Source organism: Microcebus murinus, chromosome 3, assembly GCF_040939455.1.
Source record: "Microcebus murinus isolate Inina chromosome 3, M.murinus_Inina_mat1.0, whole genome shotgun sequence".
In the NCBI taxonomy this organism is placed as follows: Eukaryota; Metazoa; Chordata; class Mammalia; order Primates; family Cheirogaleidae; genus Microcebus; species Microcebus murinus.
The window spans coordinates 52596665-52611213 of record NC_134106.1 but is presented as its reverse complement, the minus strand read 5'-3'; the positions used below and the strand labels follow the sequence as shown (position 1 = coordinate 52611213).

Sequence of the window (14549 nt, the reverse complement as noted above, 5' to 3'; positions counted from 1 at the left end):
CTTGCTGCCTTGTTGCTGAAGTTAGATCCTGAAGGCCAGCATTCATAGTCACATTCCTAAAATACAGTGATGGAAACATTTAACTTACTTATACTCTGGGCAAATGCCAAAATGAAGTAAAACAAAATGTAGCTGCAAAGTTTAAAAATAACTAAAGTAGCTGTTTGAAATTTGTCTAAATGAGAACAGTTAAAAAAAAAAACAACAAAAAACAAAAAACTAGAAGCTCCCTCTGCAGAGCAGTTACCCTATCAATTTACATGATTTAAGGTCAAGACACGCAAAACCCACATCACTATCCTCCCTACCAAGCCAGGCTAAGAAAAGCTGGCTGAAAGACTCACATTTAATACTATAAGTGATCTCTTTCAACTTGGCACAACCTCCAGACAGATTAAAAAATATCACAGACACAGATTCAAACTTAAATTGTGAGAAACATCCCTAACCTTTATTTCTCCCATTTGTTTGATAAAGGACCAATGCACATGAAGAACAATTTGTATTCTTTATACCCTCTTTACAAACATGATCTGCTTAAAAAACAAAAGAACATCACAAAGAGCTCTGTCACCCCTGTTCTACTGCTGTTTCACTCCCCCTCCCCTGGGCAAAGTGCTATGATGAAGTTCTGTTTTTAGTGATTAAAGAATAAGGAATGGCTTTTAAGGAACAAAGAATATTCAAGAATAAGAAATACGGAAGAGTGCTTAAGCAAAAGAGTAGCTATCTTAAGCACAGGGGCACAGAACAGGAGGCACAGAGCTAGGAACCATTTCCCTTTGCAGTGACATCCTGATTCATCCTAAATATTTTAGGAAAGGTCTGAAATTTCTGGTAGGAAAAGAAATACAGACTTTAGAAGCTTTCTTGGATTTAACATTCTCAGGTTACACTTCTGGCAATGACAACTGTGTTTCTAAAGGAAGGTCAATTAAAGAATTCCCTGAATAATGCAAGATTTCTAACCTCATAAAATGTTTTATCCCTTCCTACTTCCTTACAATACAGAATTGATCCTACATGACTTTAGAGAAAAAGTGGATTAGGAGTCAAGCATTTCATTACCGTAGTCATAAATCAAAACATATTTATAGATAGGAAGGAGCATTTAATCTACTCATCATCTTACTGATGAGGAAACTGAGGTTGGAACAGTCTAACAATTTATCCAAGGTCACAGAGCAGGCTAATGCTGGAGCTCAGAAGCAAAGCCATTTTCTTGTGAGTCCTATCCCACCACAGTGAGGTGAAAATATCCCGTACAACCCCCCCACCCCCCTACCCCCGCCCATCTGGTCCTCTTTAATCTTTGGCATAAAAATCCCTAAATAGCACTCTCCCCTCCAAAAACATTTCTATCAGAACCTCTTCTTACATCCAATCAACAAATAGGATAACTCCCTACCACATAAAACTGGGCTTACTAGAATTGTAAGTGACTTTATTACACTTCAGTCAATTTCAATTTTGGATAGAACAGGCTGCAACTTTTATTTAGAAGTCCCCACCCCCTTCCCCATTTCCCAATTCTTCCTTGTTCACCAGAACTAAAATGTCAACATCACAGACTTTATCTGACTGAGCCAAAAAAGAGGGAGAAAGATACTTAATCTGAGAAGTGATTGTTTTTGTTTCTTAATTCAGGTATTTCATTTCATACATTTCAGCAACTAAGAGGTATACATAATACCCTTCCCTGACACAGGCACAAACAACCTTCCTTGACTTTCTGAAGCACAAAGCTAGTTTCACAATGCACAGGCCACAGAGAGGCCACAGGGAAAACACTAAGAGCAACAAAGAAGTTGAAGGATCCAATCCAGGCCACATCCCACCATTCACTAATTAGATCTTGCTCAGTCTCATACTTACTTGGAAATTCCCATTGAGAGGTACTCCAAGTCTGAGAATTGGAGAGCTCACTTAATCTTAAACCAGGAAATGACTTGTGGAAAATTTGGAAAATATGCATAAAACTCCAAGAATGTAATGGCAGCCATAAATAATCATGATAAAGCTGAGGAACTATACCTAGTCCATTTATGACCAATTCAAGCTAATTAGCTTCTTCTGGAACCTCATTACAGTCCTTTAAACTCAATTATTTGTGAATATTCCTCCTAGAAAAGCTCTTCTTCTTTGGGTTCCATTACCAATATTATCCTACATCTCTTACCTCTCTTTATGCCTCAGTTTCCATAACTGACTCCTCCTTTCTTCTCCTACTCCCTGGGATTCCTAAGATTCTGTCCCCAGACCATTCTTTCTCCACTATTCCCTCACCAATCTCCTCAACTGGCAACCCCCAAATATACACTTCTTATCTTTAACTTTTTTCCTGAGCTCCTGGCTTACATTCCTATCACCTTCTAGACATTTTGCACCTGGATACCCAGAAGGGTATTTCAAACTCAACATGTCCAAAATAAAACTCATCCAAACTATTCTTCTTGCTCTCCCCACTCCCCATGGCATTAACATTTTCCTAGTCACCAAGGTTGAAACTTCACAGTCACAGTTAGCTCTTCCCTCTTTCCTTATGTTACATCCAAGCTAATACCAAAACTACTTAATTGAATCACCATGATTCCACTCACTGCTTTCCATTTCCATACTGCTACCTTCACTCCTCCTGCATTTTCACTCTCCTAGTCATGGCAACAGCTTTCTAACTAGTCTGCCCATCACTGCAATCTGGTGGTGCCAAGCAGAATGGGTTGATTGTTCCCCTTAAGCTTCAACCCCTACCATATCACTTCTCTTCCTCATTTAGTGGGATTCTCATTGCCTACTGAAATAAATACAAATTCCTTATCCAAACATGTCCTAAAAGCTAAGTTGAAGTACTTTTCTGAGTAGCCAAAGCTAATGAAAGTGCTAAAGAAGACTGCCTACAGGCTGCAATTTCCTACTCCATTTGAAACATTGAGAACAGTGCTTCTAAAACTTTAATGTGCATTCAAATCATTCGGAGGGCTTGTTAAAACACAGATTCCTGGGTAGACTCCCAGAGATTCTGACTCAGTAGGCTTGGGGTAGGTAGAATATGCATTTCTAATAAGCAAACACTGCCAGTATTGCTTTGAGTAGCGTGGATATAGATTATACTCCATTTGTCTTAATATGTTTGTAGCAGCCATGTTCCTTGTCCTGCTTCCAAATGCTATTCTGTCACTTATTCTCTGCCCCAAGGCCACGTGTTTCAGAGATGGCATCAGGTCTAGATTAGTCTACAGACTCCCAGTGATTGGTGTAAGCATGAAATATAATATGATTCTGGCCAGTGAGCCACAAGAGTATACTTTGCCAAAGGACTTTAGAGAAAGCTATTCCTTGTTGAAAAAAAGAGATACATGTGAAAAGAGTATTTTTTCTATTCCTGGTCATAATGAGTATGTGTCCACCCTCACCCCCAGTTTCTTCTGTCATTTAGTGACCTTGAAGGGGGCTGATCCAAGAATGATCAGATATGCCAAAGGCAGTGCAGCATAAGGAAGGAAAGACTGATGAGCCTCTATACTGAATTAACTACCCTGGAATATCCTACTTCAAGATGTGTGTGATAAAAGTCTTTCATTTTTTAAGCCAATCGGATTGTTATTTTTCTGCTCCATGAAATTAAAAGCATCCTAACCATTATAAGATTGTTCAAAAACATGCATCTTAAGTACCACTTAACACTTTTAGAAAAGGGGAAGCAGACATGAGAAAAAATAAGAGACTGAATGGCCCAGCATAAATTTCAAAATCATGAGAATCATCCCAACCTCTGAGAAGCTGCCCTGATCTCTCAGCCCTGAAAGGCTCAAATTCTGTGACTTGAGTAGCTTCTGCCATTTCGGTGGTGGTGTTCCTTGTGTTCTAGGTAGTAGCTCCTGAACTGTCAAAGAGGCCTTCCTTTTTACCACAACTCTTTCGTGCGGGGGTTTTAATCATTCCTGCCTCTGTAGTATATCAAACAACCCCAAACTCCAATTCTCTCCTTAAAAGTCTGTCCGCAACCCTAGAACATAGTCTCTTTAAGGGCACAAACCATATTATGTTATGTAACTTTGTTTTCCCAACACCCACCTCAGCATCTGGCACAATATAGGTACCTGATAATGGTATGTAATTAAACTGGAGATCAGGACTTACATTCTCATATATTAGTGTCTTAACCAGCTCCTATTTTCAGAGTTCAGTTTAAATATTACTTGAGATTATCCTCCTAGAAATCTTTCTAAACTAAGCAAGATTGCCCATTACATACTCACATGCTAGATCCTTGTACCTCTCCTTTATAACATCACACTTTTACAAATTTATTCCATGTTTATCTTACCCAACAGACTGTAAGCTCTGTGAAAATGTCATGTCTGTTTTATTCACAGCTGTATTCCTACTGCCTAGTACAGAGCTTGAAATATAATAGATACCCAAATAATTTAATGTTCATTAAATAAATAAGAGCCAATTATGATCCAGCTATGTGCTGGGTATAAAGAAGGAAAGTCCAATCTAGCGTAGGTAGTGCCTGATAGGACCAAAGAGAAAAGGTACAAGAGCCATGATTTCTGGTCATGGAAAGGCAGTTAGGAAAAATATAGACAGTGTCTTGAATACCTGCAACCCCAGTTCCTAAGGCTTCTCAAGCAGAGGCTAAAATTTATCAGCCGAGTATCAGGGATGTGATCAAAGAAACTTCAAACTGATAGGCAGTCTAGACAACATGACCTCTACTTTCCAATGTTTATTAACCTATAAAAATGACCACGTAATGTTTTCACTAACTTTCAAGATTAAACAAAATCGGGCAGTTTATACATCGATATTTAGCTTAATTTAGGAAGAAAATATAGAAGAAATATATTCCATGTCATTCATTCATATATTAAGAAAAATAAATTCAATTAGTTGTACCTTATACAATTTTACATGGTCTTTTCATATTAAAGTCAATAATGATTTTAGATTATAAATAATAGTGTAACTACATCTAGATAGATTTTTAAATGACTCAGGTTTACATGCATATGAATGCTTAATAAAAAATAAATAAATAAATACAAAAGCATTTATTTTTTGAGGACCTCACTCTGTCACCCAGGATGGAGTGCAGTGGCATCATCATAGCTCACTGCAGCCTCATATTCCTGAGCTCAATCAATCTTCCTGCCTCAGCCTCCCAAGCAGCTGGGACAACAGGGACATGCCATAATGCCCAGCTAATTTTTTCCCATTTTTTTATAGAGACAGAATCTTGCTGTGTTGTTCAGGCTTAATAAACACTATTTGATAGCAAAAGTAAAAGGATATCAAGTTTCCTAAAACTGTTCCAACAATGAATGTGGAGAGCTACTTGCTAATCAAGATTTTTGCTAACCAAGCATTGCTTTACTTTAAAAAAAAAAAACTGTCACGATTTATATATAAACTAGACTTCTTATTAACAATTAGGATTAACCTTGCTCTCATATAATAGGGTAGTTCTTAAAAATCTCAAAGAAAAAAGAAAATATCACACCTGGAAAACAACATTCAGAAGAGATTTGGGAAATTATACCACTTTGTTTTATGTTTAATAGATGATAAGAAAGTTATCCCAAAGGGCCTATCATACTTATTTGTTGAGAAGAGGGGAAAAGGGAACAATATAAAATCACCACCAAAGACCAAAAAATGATCTGGTAGTCCCGCCCTATAACTTGATATATGTGCATTTAGATAAAACTTTTAAGCTTAGAAGGGCTTTAAGGTCAGTGAGACCAATTCCTTATCTTAGGGATGAAAAAACAGGGGCCCAGAAATGCTGACTTGCCTAAAGACACAGTGGCAGTGCCAAGCTGGAACCCAAGTCCTGTTGCCTGGTGCCCTGCTTCTACTGGAGGAAGGACTCCCCTTTCTCAGTTACAGGCATTTACCTGGTTTACCATCTCCCAGTATCTGCCACCAAATGTGAATGAAAACCAGCAACTGAACTTTTTGTTATGTGAGATTATTATGTGAGGTTAAAACTACAAATTAGGATAAGCATTCTCTTACTGTATTTTATGCTCTTTAACTCTTCCTTATGTATTGTTTTCTGAGCAATGAAAAAAAATTGAAAAAAGCTTTTATGTACTCTATAAATATTTTATTACCAAGGCTAAGCATTTTACTTACCATTGGTGCAAATGAACCCAAAGCTGTGTTTATGTTATTCCATTTTCCTATACTCTTTGGAAGTTTTAAAATGCTAGGCATAGATATAACACAAATGAAATATAACATCAGCCTTTGCCAGGACAGCAACTAGAGGAAAATATAAACTCCAATCACCTTGTCACTGTGGCCAAGGAGCAAGGTGAGCTATTGTCAAAGGGAGTATCCCCTAAAATAGTATTTTTACTGGTGACTAGCAAGTAGAAAGTACACTAAGCATAATACCACAATTTCAGGACCATGAATATAATGAATGGCTTTTTTTTAGGATACAAGTAAAATCACAGAGAAACAAGGAATTCTCTTGATTTACAAAGAAAAACTAACAAATATCTAGAAATGTTTTGGGAAATGAAACATTTTGTTTATGTAAGTTAACTAATATACATAGCCAATTTCTCCATGTTTCTCAAAAACAATCCTTAATTGTCAAAATGGTTTGGGGGCACAATCAATTTCATTTGGCAATGAACTGAGAAAAATAAACAATGGAACTGTTGGCAGAGGCAGAATTTGAGTCCTAGACAATTACTTTGCAACAAATTAAAAGAGATGCCTGCATCGCCAATCAAGAGAACAGGGAAACAGCTTTCCAATGGAGTCTCTCTTTTCTCACACATAAACTGCCTAATCCAAACACACAAAAAGTTTAATTTTCCTTCCATAGTTTAACAAGCCAACTTTCAAAGACATGCCTTGTAGTAGAATTTTAGAGATCTAAGAACTACAACTCCAATTAATAGTTATTGTTCCTGGAACAATCCACCAAGTTACCAAGACTAAGATGTCCGCAATTCTAACACTATTACTACAAGTTCAAAATATGATAATTCAGAAAAGAAACTGTAGTCTGTGTTGAAAGGGCAACGATCTTTAGAAAAACTTCAATTTCTAAAGAGATTCTAGGTAACCAAAAGGGTTTTAAATAAAACATACATTCTCATCCATTAAATGCCAAACCCTCAGAGGATCTACCCCATAAATTTATTCTAATATTGATAGAATTTTCTCTAATGGTATAAATGCTGGCTATCAGCCTGCCTGCCATTAGAAAAAGTTAATACAGTTAATCCTTACTCATTTTCACAGATAATGCAGTTTGATTTTCAAATATTTGTTTATATTAATTTCTCAGTAATGAATATATCTTTCTGAGAACTCATAATATATGTACTTCTGCAAAAAGCACCAAATATAATTTGGTAGAAACTTAAAAACTATAGTATATTGTTCTTTTATCTAGACTATTTTCATTAGGCTAAGTTCTCTCACAATCTAAGTATCCCATTATTTTAATTACGGGTGCTACAATTCATTTATGAAGAAAAAAAAGAATACACACACACAAAGAGAATGGTCATGTTGAAGTGATATTACAAGAAAATACCTACTGTCCAAAATAACACCTTAGAGTATTTTCTTTTTAAAGTTACTTTTCAATTTATCTTCAGAATATTAAAATGGCACTTTCAAGAAGTGTATACCAGTTAATATTTCCTATTTCTCTAATGCTCCTTGGCAGTTTTTTTTCTCAGTAGGCTTTCACAAATGAAAATCACCCATATTATTAGAAGAAAGGCTGAATTAGCAAAAACAAGGGCAATTTAACCACGGAGATTACAAGGTCATGCTGGAAAACAGTCAAAGTTTTCAGCAGCTCAACTCTTCATTTTCAATTTAAATTTTACATTTAACTATGACTCTGAATTTAACTAAATCCCTTTCTCTCTAAGAGCAACATAATAAATCCTAAGCCACACCTTTAAAAAATGAGGGGTATGCCTTAGTCATTACTTTCATGCCTATATTCCCGACTCAAAGACATGCCACTATCCCTCTGTACTAAAAGCATCCTAGTCATCTACATGATCATCAACAGGATAAATCTGGTTTTAGGATTTGCTAAGAACCAGGTCCTAGAATGCTTCTCATCTCTATATTCATCTGAGACCCTTTCAGTTATAATTAGCTCGGTAATCTTCCCTGGCTAGGTGCCATCTACCAAACAGGAGTCACCAAAAAAAGGCACAAAAAGAATTCTAACAAATAGGAAAGTTGATAGGCCTTGAATATTTTTAAAGTGACACAGAATTACTTAAATGGTTTTCCCTGAAATATAAGAAAGTGCCTCAACTTAAGAACATTAGGGACATTCTTACATAATTTAGATAGATAATGGCATATTAAAAACATTTTTTAAAAACAGTGCCTCTAATATTACGGTATAAGCACTAAATGTGGCCTTAGCTGGCTAGACAACATTAGTCTATCCACTATTTATAAGTTTCAAAACATTTAGGGAGATTATCTGTTAGCTCTCAGAACTTTTTAAAGGCAAAATGCCAAATGGCACCCACTGACAAACCTGGCAAAAAACACAGCTGCTGATGGATGCCCACCCCAAACTGTGGCAGAGAGCCCCTCCTTATTCAGCTAGGTATTCACACTTTATTTAGAATAACTTGAGCACCCTGCACAAGCCCTGGGGCACAGAAAACCAGCAGCTGCAGAAGAAAGGTCATAGGCAGGCAGAAGGTGACCTGAGAGCAGAATATACCAGCTAGGAATTATGCTGCAGATTCAGTAAAGAAGATTCTTCCAATGAGAAGGAACCTTAAGTCCCTGAGGAACACAGATTTGGGGAGATGGCCAAAGAAAGCTGAATGTTCTTTTGGCCAAGGAATATATACTGAGAACTGTCCTGTCTACTGACATTAAGTATTTTCATTAATTGAGCATTTCCCCTAATAGCTAATGGTCAACATGCTTAAAGATGGAGATGCCCAGCTTTCCTGTAAAGCACATTGCCTAGATTTGGAGAAAGAGATTCAAACCTAGTATAGCAACCCCATGTTCTATGACATTCAAAAACACATGGGCACAACACACAGGTATAACACACAGATGGGCACAACACACAGATCTGCTGAACTTCAAATACCCACCAGAAGGGATACACCACAAATCCCAATACAGTGCACTGCACAGAGGAGTTCAAAAATTTTTATTGACTTAACTGAAATGAAAACTTATATTCACCCTCATACTGTCCAAGCTTCACCCTACCCCACAATCCCACCCCTGTACCTTTTTTTTTAAACTTAACTCCCAAGTGCCCAGGCCTAAACATCAACCCTAGAATAGGAAAATAAAGAACTGTCATACCTGCCTTGTTTCTGTTTATTTACGATGATGACATGTGGTCACACTTCTGATGGCGATGCTATCTGAAAGGCCACCATCATTTTAGGAAAGAAAGGTAAAATTTACTGGCTACCTATATGTGCCTAGCACATTCACATAATTCATCTGATTCCAGCTTCTGAAAAACCCTGAAGCTCAAGCACAAATACTCAATATTTATATAGGTAGAAACTGAGATTCAAAAAGTTATGTGTCTAAGATCACCTGTTAGTAACAAAATTCAAACCCTTCCATCTTTCTAGACATTTCTAGACATTTGTTATAAAAACTACAACCCAAAATGTTGGCTAACCTACTAAAAAGTACATGGAAAGTGCCAAGTTGTGGATTTTTCATTTGTCATCCACAAAAAATTCTTTTAGAATATCCATCACTTACAAAACACTGTACTTCCTCAGGGATATATATAATACTATCTTTGCCCAAAGGGAACTGACAGTCTACTTGGAGAAACAGGCCATTTTAATAGTTTTTAATGTTAGAAGCAACAAAAGCTATTGGAAAGAACAAGGTTTTATACACATTCATAGATGAATGTCAGTGCTTCTTAGTACCTGTGAACTTTGGACAAGAACTTAACTTTCCTCACCTGTAAGGGCATGATAAAAATCTACTATCTCTTAGGTCTCTTACCAAGCTTAATGAAAAAACATAGAAGCCTCATATCTGTTAAGTCTTTCCACTATAAAGTAGCATGAGCTAAGTGTCAATGAGTGGACATATCAACAAGTTCTGCAACAAAGATCAAAGAATTTGATTTGCTTAAACAAAACAAAACAAAACAAAAAATTCCAACCATTACACTTGAAAACTGATCTGTGGAGACAGCTGTGTCATTAGCCAATTAGGTTTATCATTTATAACAGCAGCAGAGTTAAACATTCAGAGGGCTCACACTTAAACTACAAAATTTAAACAATGATAAACAGGAGCACAATTATGTTAAAAAATTGGGGGGAGCGAGGTATTATCTTTTTTGTGCAAAACTGACAGTTTAAAATGAAAACTACCACTTAAATTAAAAATGTGTGGCAACTGCGGACACAGTGGCACACACCTGTAGGAGGATGAAGATCACTTGAGGCCAGGAGTTCAAGGCTGTAATGTGCTATCATTGCACCTGTGAATAGCCACTGCATTCCAGCCTGGGCAACACAGCAAGACTCCAATTCTTTCAGAAAAAAAAAAAAAAAGTGGATGGCAACTAAATGCAATGTGGTATCTTGGATCGAATCATAGAAAAAATAATCTAAATGAAGTATGTAGTTTAGTTCATAGTAATGTACCTATGTTAACTTCTTAGTTTTGAAAATGTCCAACTTTTCTATAAATTTAGAAGTATTCCAAAATAAAAAGCTTAAGTTTTTTAAAAAGCAGGTGACAAAGTAGTAACAAACATACACAGTAATCCTTAAGTACTGCCACTTGATTTTGAATCTCCTGGGGATGGTAAGCCTTAACAGCAGGCTGTGAAATCAGTCAATACTCACCAACTCTGCAAGCTATCCTAAGCATAACTACATGGTACACCTTAAGTTTCATAATACTCCTAACTTTAAAGAGAAGTGACTTGTGCACTTTTTCCCGGCACATTCTTGCAAAATACAGGCCTTATGAGAATTGAATATTGTTATTGTTACAAAATCGGTACACTTCTAACAGTTATCTTCATCTTTCTATTCTTGAATAAGACATTTATTCACTCAGAAAGTAAGAAGCATCTTTTACCACATATAAGGTATAGCATGGATTTGAAAGTCTAATGACAAGTGACATTTCTGAGCTTAGTTGTAAAGGCTGGCATACTGTCACATCTGTTTCCATAATAATGCAGGCATTCTTACTTTAATCTATCATACAAAATTTAAAGAAGAGTTAATAAAGTGACATAGAACTCACTAGGGCGTTTTATTCCCAGGGTCAACTGATGACCATTAATGACACAACTTTTTTTTAAAAAGTACACCCACATTTATCGACAAGCATTAAGTGGTGTGAACTTTACTAGATGTGTGTTCATCAAGATGGCTGAACCTTTAACAGGCTGTAGTCTGGGAGGAAAGAGCTTACTTGAACCAGAAGGCAAATCTTATACTACAAATTTGTGACAGAGGTTTAAGGCAGCACTATTTCAATGTGTACATCATACATAAACACACACACGCAATGTTACTGTTTAGCTCAGTTAATGGGCATCACCTAACCCTTTTTTAATACACATGTGGAATTTAGAAAGCAATTTTCAAATTTCAAAGAAACCTTAATCATCTTTCATATTTCAAAAAAGGAAAAAAATAAACACAGCAATGCAGCAAAGTCATTTCTCCGTCTGAAATGACCTCCAGCTTCTACAGGCTACTCCTGGTTTCGCAATAAATGAATCTGAGACTCAAACCACGTACACACAAACGGAGCAAAAGCAGAGAACACTAAAGCTTCTCCTAGAGTCCTGGCAAAACCCACTTGCCTTCCCCCAGTCCTCCCCAGTCCCCTTCTCGTCCGCACGCGCGCACTCGCACACACATAGGTACCTTGACACCGACCGGGAAAAGAGAACAGGGATTAATCAGCAGCCAAAATCCTGTTTTATTACCGTTTACATCCACTATCCAGGAGAGCCGGAGTACTACTAACCTGATTTCAGGGAGGCAGAACTAAACCCAGCAGGGCACAGGGGAATAAATTCTACGTATCTGAGACGCCAACCCAGCAGCAAGCACAAGGCAGCTCAGATGACAATTTAACTACAAGGGTTTCGCATGTTATCTCAAACGAACATTTCCACTTCCAAACCACCCACCAACCTTTTGACTGCCAGAACCCAAATTCGGCTAAAGAAACCCAGGAGATAAGAAGAAGCACGTCTTACCTTGTACAAATCTCGACATTTTAGGGTTTTAGTAAAATACTCTGGCTTGTAATTTTTTTTAAATTTCTAGAGACGCTATAGGGTAGGTCTCCCTTTCCTGCTGTAACAACCGACGTGTTCTTTTCTCCTCCTATGTTTAGCTATTTAAGGGAGTACTTATTCAAAGCGATTAAAACTGGCCAAAATAAATTAAAAAAAAATACACTTAGGAAAAAAACCTCCCCAATTACAAAAGACAGAAACTTGGTGCGACTGAGTCTGCTTGGGAACTCTTGGCTACACTGCGCTCCTCACACAAATGAGGGCCAGCTGGAGACTCCCGGAAAAGGTAAAAACCACACGAACTTAAATTTCATCAATGAAAGAGGCGGACCTACAGAGGCTATTTCACCGCCCCCCCGCCCCCACCCCCACCCCCCGTCCCCACGCCCTCCGGGGCTGGACTGCAGCTGGCACTGGGAGGCCGCACCCCTAGCAGCCCCCCCTTCCCTGGCGCCGCTGTCCAGTATTCGGCCGGCCTCTAGGAAAACAGTCCACAGAGGTTCCCGCCCAACCAAGGGTCGGGGAAGCGGGTGAGGCCGGCAAAGGGGAGCGGAGCAACCATTTTGACCAGCCATAAATATCCCGGGACTAGGAGGCGCTGCGAATTCCGCGCTCGAGCGGGCCGACCGGTCGGGGCCTCCAGCTCACCGCCTTCCTGCCGCGAGCGGGGTTTCACCTCAGCTTTTTCGCAGGAGGGGCCGATGGCTACCTTGCCCCTCCCCCCGAAATGGACACCAAGGGGTCACCGGCACTGAACACTGGACACCAAGGGGTGGACTCGTGCACTGGCCCGGGAGTCACCAGGGAGGGCCCCAATCCTTCCCACATATATCCTTGCCCTCCTGCCTTGCGCTCTTCGGAATTCCAAATTTGGCCTCCCGGGCGGGCCACACAGCGGGTTGGTGAGAGGGGCCCTTTACCTTTCAGGAGAAATACACCCACACAGGGGGTCGCCAGAAGCTCGACCCTGCCCCTTCCCAAGCCGCCGGAGAGACCCACCTTCCTCTTCTTCCTTTAGCGGCTGGGAAATTGGGGGCGTTTATGGCGCCCCGGGAAGGTGGCTCGCAGGCTCAGAGAAAGTCACCTCTGAGGCACCCTTCTCTCTCCCTCTCTTTCCTCACACATGCACACCTTGAGCCGTTCACCAGCGGTGGCAGTCCAGCTGCTGACCCCCCTGCCCACTCGTCTGCCGGCTCCCAGCACCCAAAGCCCCCACTTTCTCCTAAACACCTCCCCTCCCCCTCCATTCGGAGCAGCCCCCCTCAATGCGGAAATGTCCCTGCCGCGCAGACTGACGGGCGCGGCCACCAGTCAGGAGCCGAGGCGGACGCAGGGCCTGGCCAATGAGACGTGTGGAGGTGGCAGGGGGCGGGGCACCTGCGGCACGAGGAACTCGGGCTTAGCCGGGCGCTGAGCCCAAGGCTGGGATCCCGTGCGTGGGAGCAGCACCTGTGGTGGCGGCGCGGCAAGGGATGTTTCACCAGTAACGCTCTGCAGCCTTCCACAGATACCTCAGCGAGGAAGAAAGCCTAAGCACGAGTGGTTATTTTTGCAGTCTGTAGAAGTGCTCCAGCTTACCAGGGACTGAAGAAAGCTCTGCGGATCGATACTGAGCTCTCCACAGCAGCTAGACCTTTCTGAGTGGACACTTTGCTTACCACATCTGGTTTGGGGAGGATGAGGATGTATGGGTCCAAGTAACAAGAGGAGGGATTTAGACTGTAAAAGAAAGTATCAAGTGAAGGCTCCCTCACCAGAACCACCAACCATCTCTCTTGCCCCCTTCCTCTTCCTGCAGAGATTTCTGCTGTGTTAGACGTTTACTTTTATGATCAATGTGGAAATAGCTTAAGTTACTCCTCAAGAGATGCTTTTCTTCAAGAATCTTTACTAGATTCTTGAAGTCCTCAAGAAAAAGGGGTGTTAAAAGATGGCACTTGACACTAGCCTGGGGACTTATAGAGGGCCAGCCCAGGACCCGTAAAATCACACCTGATATTGCCAACCCCACCTGCCTGTAAGACTCAGTATGCTTGTCAGTGGACCCATTTCAGACTTTACAATTATGCTTCAAGACTTAAACAGCCTGTGTTAGGACAGGTGAACTGTCAGCGCTCTCTGTGAAGTGCTTCCAATAAACAAAGTACAGTAATTCCAGAAGAGTTTGAGGCTTTGGCAACACTAATCAATGAAGGTAAAGCAAGAATTTTTAAATAATTCATTCCCTAAACAAAGGAACTTTAGTTTC

At 39.7% G+C, this 14549-nt stretch overlaps 1 protein-coding gene across 2 annotated transcripts in view; it reads right to left on the bottom strand.

Moving 5' to 3' along the window:
- Positions 1-13571, bottom strand: part of UGP2 (UDP-glucose pyrophosphorylase 2) — a 53624-nt gene extending 40053 nt beyond the window's left edge. The window contains exon 1 of one of the 2 annotated variants that reach the window (XM_012764908.2): positions 13301-13571. Coding sequence is in view for 1 of the 2 variants with exons in the window: in XM_012764907.2 (XP_012620361.1) it covers positions 12260-12278 (19 nt within the window). In the remaining variant the exon portion in view is untranslated. Of the gene's footprint in view, positions 1-12259; positions 12599-13300 lie in introns of those variants that run through there. The other variant, XM_012764907.2, reaches the window with a different exon arrangement.
- Positions 13572-14549: the final 978 nt, after the last annotated feature.